Source organism: Misgurnus anguillicaudatus, chromosome 18 (assembly GCF_027580225.2).
Source record: "Misgurnus anguillicaudatus chromosome 18, ASM2758022v2, whole genome shotgun sequence".
Taxonomy (NCBI): Eukaryota; Metazoa; Chordata; class Actinopteri; order Cypriniformes; family Cobitidae; genus Misgurnus; species Misgurnus anguillicaudatus.
The window spans coordinates 2,341,926-2,355,357 of NC_073354.2; the positions used below are offsets into that span (position 1 = coordinate 2,341,926).

The 13,432-nt window shown below is 41.7% G+C and overlaps 1 protein-coding gene across 1 annotated transcript in view; it reads left to right on the plus strand.

Moving 5' to 3' along the window:
* lama4 (laminin, alpha 4) overlaps positions 1-13,432 on the plus strand; it is a 79,250-nt gene that overhangs the window by 63,356 nt on the left and 2,462 nt on the right. The window contains exons 41-47 of the mRNA XM_073855510.1: positions 6,954-7,104; positions 7,197-7,333; positions 8,381-8,570; positions 8,740-8,895; positions 11,182-11,341; positions 12,776-12,906; positions 13,332-13,425. Coding sequence (XP_073711611.1) covers positions 6,954-7,104; positions 7,197-7,333; positions 8,381-8,570; positions 8,740-8,895; positions 11,182-11,341; positions 12,776-12,906; positions 13,332-13,425 — 1,019 coding nt within the window. The remainder of the gene's footprint in view (positions 1-6,953; positions 7,105-7,196; positions 7,334-8,380; positions 8,571-8,739; positions 8,896-11,181; positions 11,342-12,775; positions 12,907-13,331; positions 13,426-13,432) is intronic.

The window sequence follows — 13,432 nt, forward strand, 5'->3', positions numbered from 1 at the left end:
TTGAGTATGCTGAGGCAGCGTTTCGTGATAGTTCATGTTCCATCTGTGAGAACATGACTATGGTGGATTTGCATGGTCGGGTGGCATACCTCTGGGAGCACCACCCCCCTCCGTTGCCTACTGGCTCTAAGAAGGCTGCCATGAAGCTCTGGAGGGACGACCGGTGTATAAAGGTTCGGAACTCGTCCGCTAGCTTGTCTAGCGGCACTCAAGTTCAGCACCCTGATCCGCAGGCGGAGGTGCCACCCTCGATTCCATGTCGACCGTAACATCGTAGGGGAGGCAGTCACTCTCGGATGCCAACTCGGATCGACTCCCTCCTTCAGTTATCAACCACCTCCACCCGAACCGTCCCGCCTTGATAATTGGTACTTTGGGACTGCCAGAACAGCACAGTCCCAGCCACAAGCCTTTCTTCCCTGAGGTCCATGAGGAGTTGACATGGTCATGGAAAAATCCTTTTTCTGCCCAGAAATGGCTGTATCAGACCCTACCCCTCATCTCCCTCAACGGCGGGGCCGCTAAGGGCTACACCGGTATAGCCTGGTCCAACCAGACTCTCGTACATTCATTTCATTTGTATAGAGATTCTGGCCACTCTCCATTGCATAGCGTTACTTCCTTTAAGGAGTGTCTTCTGTCGAAGTTTAAAACTATTGGATCTCCCCAAAGTCACTCTGAATCTGCCATAACCAATCGCTAACTTGTGGTCGTGACGTGTGTAGTCGTGACGTATGTCATGCGCCAAAACCGGCTGGAAACAACAAGTCCAAATGATCAGACCAACAAAACGTAGCAAACATTGTTCTTGCTCCAGCTTTAACTTCTGTATATTCTGCAAAAGAACCGAATAGCTTTTCTCACGTCTTTCTCTGCTGCCATTACTGAACTACAACTCAAATGGCGCACGACCTCAATGTCATTGTTCTTAGCCACCCCCCTCTGTTCGCTGATTGGACCTGCAGATTTTTGCAGGAGAAAACGAAACTCTACAGAGCAGTTCCAGATGTAGTACTGAAGCCAGGGCCGCCTTAACCTAATGTGAGGCCCTGGGGCTGAGAGGTTTTGTAGGCCCCCCATACCCTCGATTTATAGGTTTTTTTTAAGTGTAATATCTAGGTAATCTACATTACAAAATGCATTAGTTTCTTTCGAGACATACAACAGTGAGTTTTCCCTCTTTGACCCAGAAAACACCATAATATCATTAACATATCACTGAGCCCACTTAAGAATAAACTCAAGACACTTTATTTAACAACCACACACAGCAACATGTGGTGATAATAAAACCAAAATGTGTGAAAGTATATATGTTTATAAGCTTTATGTTTATATAGGTTTTGGAATATACAAATTTGCAGAAAATTCATTGCCACTCACTAACCAAATGCTCAGCACAGTTTTAAGCATATAATAAGTTAAAGTTAGTTTTAAAGTGAAAATGCATTAATGATAACAAAAGATAAGCCTTTATAGACAAAATCTTATTTTTTAATCAGTTATTTATTTTGTAGGCTATTGAAGATATAGTATGCATTGTATTTAGTATTTATGCATACATAAGCATGTAAAACGAACAAGCATGAATATGCACAAAACAGACCTGTATAAGATCTTTAGATAAGGAGATTATAATGGTGCTATTTGGGGATGATCATTTGAGATGGTCTTGTCCCTCTTTACTTTCTAGACTTGCACCTTTACCGTTGCATCTCTGTCGTTTTTCTAATCTAAACCAACAGATGTGTGTACTGTGAGCTAACGTCGCGTCAAACTACATCGCTCCAGCTGCGCACGCGTCACTGATATAAACGCGAGTAAACTATAACAACTAACAGCATTATGTGCGGGAACTCTTTTCTTTATTTAGCGGCAACGTTTCTTGCGCACGCTTGGAGAGACTTCTGCATGCCAGAGACTCAGCTGCACGTCACGAGCACAGAGAGAGCGAGCACGCGCGCGAAAGAGAGAGAGACCTGTACCTCACTAGTGCTTAATATGAAATTTCAGAAATGACTTCATTTGTTGGTGGATTATTTCCCGTTTCTCTGTCACACTCAGTCTAACGTGCAGGAAGGTCAAGTTGACAACGCGCACTTAATTACATTAAGCGGAATAGAAAAATCTGTTACGTCTGATATTTTATTTTACGGTAAGTTACAACGGACCAATCAGCAGACATGTAACGTGCAATTAGAGTGACTGACAGAAAACCTGACAAGTTACAAAACAAAATGACATTTTCAGCTCATCGTGAACGCGAACATGGGAGGCCCTTGAACTTCGGAGGCCCCTGGGCTTCAGCCCAGGTAAGCCCGTGCATTAAGGCGGCCTTGACTGAAGCGAAATGAAAATTAAGCGGAAGCACGTAGGAGGGCGGAGCCAGGCTAACACCGGTATCCTCTGGTGGAGTGCCTGGTTGCAATGCAGTTGTGTCCAGCCAGGTCCACTTCCAACTGGAGGGAAAGGCCAACCCTTCCCTTACTGGCCGGTAGGTACTCTTCTGCTCTAATGGGATGTACCTACCGTGATTGTGGGGAGGTGGCCTCTGCCATTCATTTCATGGCATTATTGCAGGTTCACCAGGCTCTGCGTGACCTGCACAAAGGGGGTCACGATTCGGTGGTCTATAAAGAACTGTGTGCGGCTACAGACCTGGCATTGAGAGCCACCAAGGTCACAACCCAGGCCGTCGGACATGCGATGTCCACCTTGGTGGTCCAAGACTGGCATCTCTGGCTGTGCCTGGCCAACATGCGTGAGCAGGACCGCATACAGCTCCTAGATGCTCCGGTGTCCAGTGTTGCCACATCGCAAGCCAACCGCAAGCCCCTCAGTCTGCCTCTCGCTGAGGGTGCCCTGCAGCGGCCATCCCCATTGCTCTCTCTGCCACTTCTATAAAAAAGCAAGGAACCGGTCGCAAGCAGCCCGTCTCGCCCACTCAATCGACTAAATGAGGTGGAAAGTGTAAGGCCGAGCAGCCCTGAGATGAGCAACCTGAAGATGGAGGGGATCGCTCTTCTGAAGATGTTGAGGGTAGGGCTGCACTATTAATCGAAAAATAACCAAAACCGAAATTCAGAAACGTTAACCGACCCTATTTTTTCATGTCGTTTATTTGGGTTTTTAATCCTGTTAATACTTTCCCTTTAAAACATACTACTGCGTGTGAGGTTACGTGGATCCGCCCCATCCAGTCAGTTGCATAGAGACACATGGAGGAGAACTCAAACACTGTGTTAACTGAGCAGATCGTTTAGTGCCAAAGAAATACGTAGTCGCGCATGTGCGGGCCGCGTGATAAAACTACGGAATGCGCGAACGGGTTTTTACCGCAAATTTGCATGACGCGTAAAAGTTTTATGTCACCTTGCGCTCAGTTGAATCTACCGATGAGTCAACGCAGCCCGAGAAAAGTCAACACATGCCTCAGAACCGCGAGAAGACGCGGGAGCGCCCGCACAAGTTTAATTAGACATGGCAGAGATAAGAGAGAGAGAGAACAGGAGAACTTCTAATCTACATTAACACCAAATCATTATAGATGAAAGTAAAGGTATTGTGTAGCAGTGCCCAGTTAAGGAACACTGAATAGAAGACAAGAAACGTGTAAAGGATACAATGTGTATTATCCTGCCACTCATCTCATTATCTGGATATAACTTGTATATGTATCTTATGGCTAGAATTAGTCATGTGGGTTGTATAATTCTCTGGTTCATAAGTTCCTATTCTGAAAGTTTCATCAGTTGTGCATAATAACATGTGCAGCAACTGCATATGGTCAAGTTTGAAATTTCAAATTTAGTATTTTTCAGTAATGCAGTTATTTTGGGGGGAAATGTAAATTGCATATTAATTAATAATTGCATTGCATGCTGATTTAAGTTGTGCTCTAAATTTTCTGCTTGTGCTCCTTAAATTTTCAGTCAGGGGGTACAGTTCTCCTAATGACAAAAAAGTTAGCCTGGAGCCCTGAAGTACTAGACTTACAAATAGTTTTCTACTTTTTCTTTAGGAAACTTGCAGTATACAGTAAACTAAAATGTGACTGTTTTCATTTCAAGCAATGTGTGCTTTGATTTCAGTTGAAGTCAAAAGGTTAAATAAATAACCTTCACACAAAATACTTTTCTCTTCACTTAATTCTTTTAAAATCACAAAGATAACAACAAATGCCCTTTCAATAGAAAATTAGCATATTTAAAATACAAACCTTGCCAGCGAACTATGAGGCAAAAAATAATAATAATCGCTCATTAATCGTAACCGATGTTAAATGTTAAATTAACCGAGGTTTTGATTTTAGGTCAAATCGTTCAGCACTAGTTGAAGGCACCGCACGATCCAGCCAATCCCTCCACTAAGATAAGGTTTGGGTTTTACAGCCCTTACTTCATTGTACCCAAGATGCTGACATACAAAAGCATATTTCAATGCATTTGTCCATGTCTCGAAACTCCCCCGACACAGGCCTTTTCTCGCCTTTGCGTTGGAGAGGTGAGAATATCAGTACAGTCCTTCGTTTCAGCAACGAGCTTCGAGAATGATGTCTTATTGCACAGACATTGAAAAGTCAGTGAGGCAGAGGAGCGCGTTCTGCTGGTTGCGCCGTGTTGGATTACAAGAACAGGTTTCCATTCTCATTCCTCCCTTGAGGATTCCCCTGAGGAAGGACCTTCTTTCTTAAGAAGGGGGCACATTATGGCACTAAGGTATGGCATTAGAGGTTCTAAGTGATATACCGCAAGTGGTATCTAACACCATCTCTGCCGTGCGAGCGCCATCTATGAGACAGACTTACACACGGAAATGGAACCTGTTGACAGGTGTACTTCTCAACCAGAAAACCCCAGAGCATACTTTAAGAATACTCGATCATACTCCTTCCTGCCCTCCCTATATTCCTCCTTGGGAGCTGTCTGTGGTGCTGAAAGTCCTTCAGGACACCCCCTTCGAGCCTCTGCATACTGTGAGTATCAAGTTTCTTTCTATGAAAACTTTAACGCTCCTCGCATTGGTCTCCGTTAAGAGGATAGGGGACCTCCATGCATTTTTGGTCAATGATTCATGCCGTCAGTTCAGACCTGCTGACTCCAGTATAACTCTGAGACCCAGGCCTGGCTATGTGCCAAAAGTTCTCACCACTCCATTCAGAGATTAGGTGGTGAACTTGCAATCGCTGCCGCCGGAGGAGGCAGACCCAGCTTTGGCTTTGTTATGTCCTGTACACTCACTGCGTAGATATGTGGACCAAACTCAAAGCTTTAGGACCTCAGAGCTGCTCTTTGTCTATTACAGTGGCCAGCAGAAGGGGAAAGCTGTCACCAAGCAGAGGATGTCCTATTGGATTGCGGACACAATCACCCTTGCTTATAAAAAGCTGGGCATTTCATGCCCTTTCTAGTTGAGAGTGCATTCTACAAGATGTGTGGCATCATCTTGGGGATTAGCTTGTGGTTTCTCGCTAACAGACATTTGTAGAGCTGCTAGCTGGGCGACACCTAACAAGTTCACTAGGTTTTACAGTGTTCTTATCGAGACGGTTTCCTCTCGTATTCTCTCCTTAGGAACACTCAGAGTCTGCTCGGGTGTCGGCTTGCAGCTCCATTTTGGTGCTGCACAGTTGCAACGGCAAAAGGGTCCAAATGTCACAAAAAAGGTTTTTTACTCTCCTCTATCGCCTTGATGGCCGATGTTGAGGACCATCGGCTGTCAGCCTCTCGCTAGCTATATTTTCTGAAAACCTGTGTTTGGCTAGGCACCGGATAGCACCCCCTTGAGGGTTCCTATATGTGTATTTTCAGTGGAGCTCTCTCTCTAGTATGTGATACAGTTCAGAGAGTTCACGCTTAAAGACTTATTGGCTATTTAGTGCCACCCAGTGGTATAACTCCTTAGGGTCGGTTCCGCAGCATTCTTAGCTCTGCCCAGGCAGGATTCACTTCCCAGTTTGCCTAGTTCATTATCGTAGTTCATTATCGTTTAGGAACAAGTAGTAACCGGCCTCTCTGCAGTAAGCCCAGGTTTCTGCCTCTTTAAGATAGAAGTCGGAAGGTTTACACAGGCACTGGAAGGATCAGCTTCAGTGGGGCTTTTGTAAGGATACACAATTCGTTGGTCACACCGTGATGTCGTAGTGACCAATTGAAAGGGAACGTCTCGGTTAAGTATGTAACCCTCGTTCCCTGAAGGGAACAGAGACGTCATCACAGTTTGCTGTTCCACTGCTGATACCGGCCGGGGACTAATGCTGGGCTTCCTCAGCGAAAACAGCTGATTTGGTACTGCACCTGCCTCTCGTTAAATACCCATGCGGCTGGGAGGCGACGGCAGATGCAAATACCTGCATGCCAGTTTCATTGGTGCTTTAATAGTTTCTTGAAGCAGATAGGTCTCCACGAAGGGATCTCATTAATACCAAACATTTATGAAACATATACGCGGCTGAAGTGGTTCATTATTTTAATAACATTCTTCTTTCATCCTGTGACCCAGTTTTTACAACCACTGTGTGACAGCTTTCTATATTACTTGACAACTTCTAAAAATTAATTTCATATTAGACAAGCACTGTTATCCTTTTTTACGGAGAAAAAAAATTCCGGCAATTTTTGGAAATTACCATCAGGAAATCTGTTATTTTTATCGAAAAAAAAATCACAAAAAGTTGTGAAATTCTGAAGAGACTACTGGTACTTTAAACAGGAGTGGGTTAATTGGTTAATGGATATCTAATAATTGCAAACAGTTTTGGAAACATGCGATTAATTCAGTATAGATGTGAGCAGTGCTACGCTCGAATTTGCGCTCATTTCTACATTTGTTTGACAAATAATACCCACTCTCCTAATGAATGGTCCTTAATTTGTCATTTTAAAAATGTTATTTGTATTAATAATTTAACACTGTGGTCAGTTACAGAAATGTGTGATGTGGATTTTTTCCAGGCATGATAGAGATATAGAGCCAGAAGATTTCCAGCGTTACAGTGAGAATGTGAAGGTGTCACTACAGGACTGCCCAGTAAAGAGACCTGCTGTTACAATAGCTAAAGAGAGCAAAGACTCATCTGAACAAACACCAGAGCACTCCCACAAGGTGCACCAAACATGTAGACAAAGATACTACAACTCACTTTGACTATGTATCTACTGTATGCATATGCTTACTGATGGTTCTTTACCTTACAGGTGAGAAGGGACGTGTCTAGTCTGGTACGTCACTCAAAGAGAAATCCTTTGGATGTTCACCTATCCGCCCACCACTATGGTGGTTTCGCACATAGCCGACATGAGTACACAGGTGTTGCCAAGGTTATCGAAGATCAGTAAGTACTGGTACTTGGATGTTTAGAAAATGTAGAAATTTCTACAATGTAATACCTTACATTTTCAGTCTTAGACTAGCATTTTGGTAAATTTGGTAAATCTCTGCTGTCTCAAACAGAACCAGTATGTAATCTCTACATCAGTGAGAAAAAAAATGTTGGAGCCTTAATCCTTCTTTACTGTTTAAGCCTCCCGAGATGGTGTTTGTTCCTATTGGCTTCAAATTTGTTGCCACGGTTTAACATTTTTTGTCTGTAGGCTCAGATTCCTGCCATGCCACAAAGCGAAGCTCAAACAGTTTAACATTAAACTATGGCTGTTTGTCTGTAAACTGTGGCTGTTTGTCTGTATGTATTCTTATGCAGTGTTACCATTGAGACACATTTTAACTATCCCAAACGTTAACTTCTCAGCAATGTCATGAGTTTTTTTCTTACCTTATCGGTTGTTGTGAACACTGTGGCATGTCAGTTGGTAGAGCAAAGAGACGTTAAGATGGCGGTGAAATATTTTTTTTATGTTTGCCATCAAGTTCCAGGTAAAGCAAACAAGTCGGGAGCCTTTTTCATTGGAACAAGCAACTACCGTAAACAAAACCTTGAAGCTCATGAGAAAATCCGTCAGCAGATGCATGGTGTCTAAATGGGTTGCTGATAACCCTTTATCTGGTCTAGTGAATTTAATTGCAAGATATACCGTATGAATTAAGATAATTTTAAGAGCATCGAGAGACATATCAACACAGCATATTAACAACACTGTTTTATTAATATTGGTTTGCTATTTTCCTTACAACAACTTATTTTAGAATTAGAGTTTATATTTAAAATTGCCAATTGTCTTAATAAATGATAAATTATATTTGACTTTCAATATGTGAAACTGAAATCTTCTTTTGATGGGGCCAGTGAAAATTTTTGCAGGTCAAGTAAAACCCGAAAACCGACCAGGCCAGTATAAACAATTATTTGCGTTGAGCCCTGAGATGAGTAACTTCTTTACAGTAATCAATCAAATTGTGTTCTCTGTGTTTCCATCTCATGTAGATCTCACTTTTCTCTGTCTCTGAAGACACAATCTGCCTTTGGTCTCATCTTCTACCTGGCTGACGAGTCTGAGGAGAACTTCATGACTCTGTTTCTCACTCAGGGCAGGCTGGTGTTCACTTTCAGCACAGGCAAACACCATGTTAGAATTAGAACCAAAGAGAAATACAGCGATGGACAATGGCATGATGTAAGGAAGTACCAATTAATGTTTTCTATTGAATGTCAATGTAGCATGTAATTTCTGTTTCACTCGCTGCCTCTCATTATGCGGATGTTACCAACAAAGTGGCTGCCAAATGTGTTATGTGTGAACACCAAATCTGTGAACTCTTTTGAATTTCTTGTAATCTTTGTAGATTATCTTCATCCGAAGGGGTAATATGGGCAGACTGATAATTGATGGAACTACGATGTTAGAAGAAAGTGCTCCAGGTGAAAACATACCACTGCTTGTTCAAGATCCTCTTTACATAGGTGGGGTTCCATCTGAACGAGCTCTGAAAAATATTCAGGTATAGTAAATCAATAAACTGAAAATATGTTTCTACACAAAATAAGTATTTTTGTGCATAGTTATGGTTGCAATTTCAAATAATATAATATCCAATCGTAGTTTTTCACTCTCTGTATCAGTCTTCTCACTCTGACGGTACATTCATACGGGGCGAAAGTGTTAAAGCTTGACGGAAGGCTTGTCTGAAGCATGGCCAACGGCCAATCACAGTGACTGCAACACATGCTACGTTTTTCCATAAACGTAATTGGCTGGCTCTGCCAAGGTTATTTGCATAAGGTGATCTGATTGCCTGACGCACACGTTGCCGCTTGAAAAGTTGAGAAATGTTCAACTTCTGCCACAAGCAATGGCAGTGACGCGGCACCGACAGATCCACAATTCAGTTCAGCAACACATGACGTCAATCATTAAAAGTGAATGGGAAGCGTTAACCCTTATGCCCCGTGTGAATGCGCCGTGAGAGGCAATAGTCTACTAATTTATTTGTTTGGTTATTTTTTACTAATTTTTGACAAGTCACTTAATTGGTGGACACCAAGGGCAACACAGTCATGACCGGAACCTTCTTATATCTGATGCCATTAATCCATCCGTGTCATTAAGTCCAGGCCCTCTAAAATTTCCTATGTGCCTAACAACCTCTCTATTGCAAGAAAATGTCAGAGTATTACAAGCACATGAGCATATTTCAAGCTCATGTGCGAGAAGGAGTCTGAGTCATGAGCATTAGCCTACAAGTTGAGGTGCTAGAAGGAGTCCATGCCGCGTGCATTCAGGTCCGAGCAAGAGTCCAAGACGCATGCAGTAAGTCCAGGTGCGTGTGCGAAAGAATCCGTGCGCGTTACAAGCACTCTCGCGCAAAGTGAAGCCCACAAACCCGCAATGCGCATGTTAATTTGAAACTTTGATGATAATAAAAATAACCATCGGCAACTATCGTCATGAAAGCCCGCTATTGGCGATATGTTTGACGTTTGTCGATACACTATACTATCGTCTATCGGCACAACTCTAGTATGCAATTGGTCATTAAGGTTCTGTATTGTACCCAAAAAGGTACAACATTGTGCTATGTTTTGTATACCTAAGAAATATTCTGTGACACATCAAACTGCTTTTTAACACTTTGCCTATGTTTAGCATGGGGAATCCGCTCTTAAAAATGTTAAGTCAGAATGCATGAAATTGCTTTACAATTTAAAATTGTACTGCTCGGTTTTTGACAGTCGGCAGCTTATAAAAACTTATTTCTGGGTTTTTTTGCTTGTTAGCTGTACATCCTGTCACACAACAGCTTTTAGGCATTATTCTGTTTTTTGTTATAAGCCAGAAATGACAAGGAGGCAGCCTCTTTCAATACAAAGTCAATTGAGACAGATGGATTGTTTTCCCTCCGGTGGGCGTGGTTTTCAGGTTATGACGTGCTGCGCTCTGTCAATATGACATTTAAGTACCGTGGAATTAAACTGCTTGTTATGCTTTCGAATTGCTCTCGCGGCACAGTAATGTCACTCGCCAACCATTCTGTGCAGTGCTGCATAAAATTAAAAGAAAGGTGGTCCCCTAGTGATTCATTATAAGAATGCTTAACATTAAAATCCTGGCTGTTTCTCAATGTCAAGGAAGGATCCTCGTAAGCCAGAATTTCGAGGATGCTACGTCATCGACATCCGTCGAACGACTGTTCCAATGTCGAGGATCCTCTGAATTGCAACCAAGGACTGAGTCCTTCATTCAAAAAAATATCCCGTATACAGGAAAGGATGCATATATGTATCCTTCGCGCTCTCAAATCACCAACAATCCTATGCGCGCAACGCACCTTTTTTACTGACGTAATGACGTGCACTTGCTAGCCTGTTCCATTTACGTGTTCTCCAAATTCTAAAGAGGAGCCTTGTCTAGCCTCGATGGAAGTGACTTGTAAGGACCAGTCCTGTCAAGGAAGTATCCTTGACATTGAGAAACAGATGAAGGGAAATCATCTTGTCTTAGTTACAAATTTGACTGATGCATGATAAAGAATGATTCGCCCTTGTATTTATTGCATTGCAATAGATTGATAAGCAGACATGCTATTTATGACTGGATGTAACTTTTCATACTTTGCAGTAAAAGCTGCTCCCATCAGTATGGCTCTCATGAAAAAAATAGTAAAGACCACTGGTTGACTGTATTCACATCGCTTGTATGCATATAACATGTTGTAGAGTCTCTGGCCAAACCAGTAACAATCAGTGATTCTTCAGTGAAGTTCTCACTCTGCTGTTTTCTCTTTTAGAAGACATCTGTGTCTAGCTTCTATGGCTGTGTACGGAGTCTCCAGCTAAACGGCCACGGACTGACCTCTGTTTCCCATAGTTTTGGGGTGACACCCTGCTATGAGGGCCCCTCTGAGCCAGGGACATACTTTACTAATGAAGGAGGATATGTACTTCTGGGTAAAATATGTATTTTTATTATCTTTAATACCATCTATGGTTATGTTTTTACCATAGTTGTATTCATTAACGGTCTATTATCCTTTCAGTCAATATACATAGATTATTTTATTTGGCATTTGAATTACTTGCCATTATATCGCCTTACGTCAGCTGCCAGTTAGAGACACCACAGGCCAAAAATATCAACCCCTGCAGCCCTTCACATAAGCCATAGACAGACAAGGCTCCTGTGAAATAAGTGGAATGTGACCTGCCCCATACCACCACAGCACAGCGATAGGTGCAGAGATTCAAGCAGGGTCTTAGGAAATGGAATTTCACACCCTAACGTGGCAGTCAAGGGTTTAAACATGCACAGTTCAACAAGGACTATATTCCAACATTCTCAACAGCTCAATATAATCACAACATTGTCAATTAGGAATCAGGGTGCGCATTACAGAAAGATCCTTATTGTGAAATTATCTGTTGGGTAACACTGACAATTTCTGATAATTTACTGTAATTAAAAATGCAGTTTTCAATACAAACTCGAAGAATACAGCTGAGTATCTTCTTGTTGATTATCAAACTTGATAGAGAAGTTTAGAAGTTTTCCTAAGTAGAGATTACATGTAGGTAAAATAGAATAACAATCCTTAATCAACTTATGATTTGCTTCTGTAACAAGAATTAGCTTGTTAACCTGTTTTTTTGTTTGAAAGCAGAGGGTCTGTTCTTTCATCTGATATATTGTTTGTTTATATATTTAAAGAAAAACATTTTCTGGAAGGCATTAAACTTTTGAGAAAATCATGAAAAATGCTGGCGCTGGCTGGCAACTTTTTTTTAAAACGCTGGTGGGGAAAGAGTTAAGTTGTTTCAGAAAGTTTCTTTTATATGCCTCAAAGTAAGAGACTTGTGATTAGAAGCAGTCATCTTGTGATTAGAAGCTAAAACAGGGATGCATCCAAAAGTTTAAGTTGGCTTTATACTTCTGTGTCAATTGTATAGTGTAGCCTACATAGGGACACAAGCCCTACGCAGTAGCCTACAGCATAGCCTGACGCACACCTCTCCCAAAATGTAACAGCGCGTCAATGCTACGTGAACCGCAAGCACTGTGATTGGTCTGCTAAGCCCTACCTCAGGTCAAAAAGATTTGATTGCCTTTCATCATATGCATTTTGCGTGCGACGGTAAAAACAACGATGGACCAAGTTGAGGAGCTATATTTAACAACTCAGGTTATAATAAAAGTCTGTTTACCTCCATCACTGCTAATACTTTTCCAAAAAAGGACACAGTCCACTTCTTCTTCAGCTTTTGCCTCAATACTGTAACATGTCCGTGGACACTTCCTACTAGTGATCCGTGCATGTGTAATGTACATCAAGGCAAACAATGACGCAGAAGTATCTGAAGTAACTTTGCTCTTCTTCTGACATACAGATGACTCCTTTCATTTTGACCGAAGATTTGAGCTGGTGATGGAGGTGCGCCCTAGTGTGGCTGCAGGGGTGCTATTGCATTTGTTCATTGGACAGCAGGAATATCTTACCATGTACATCCATCAAAGCCAGGTCTGGAGATTTAAGATTTGAAGATTTTACTTTTTGTTTTTATTTTACTTTAAAAAAAAAACACTTCACTGTAGTATGTAAAAAATATGTATGCAATTTTCACAGCTTTACTGTATGAGTTTGTGCTGTTTACAGACATATTCAGTTGATTTGTACATTCTAAATTCTGCTGGGTTATTTTTAACCCAATGCTGGGTAAATATTGGACAGAACACATGTTGGGTTATAAATAAACCTATGCTGGGTTGTTGTTAACTCAACCATTTGAAACAACCTAACATTGCATTTAAACAACGCTGCATAGGTTTATTGATTAACCCCACATGTATAAAAAAAATATTGTAAATATATGTCAAATACTGTGCATGTATTTGATGGTTTTTGTTTCAGTAAATTGACTTGACTGTTTTACTGATGTCTCGTAGGTGCATGTTATGGTGAATAACGGTGTGCGTGAATTGTCCACATACGTGTCTCCTAGACAGGGAATCTGTGATGGAAACTGGCATAAGATCACAGGTAAGAT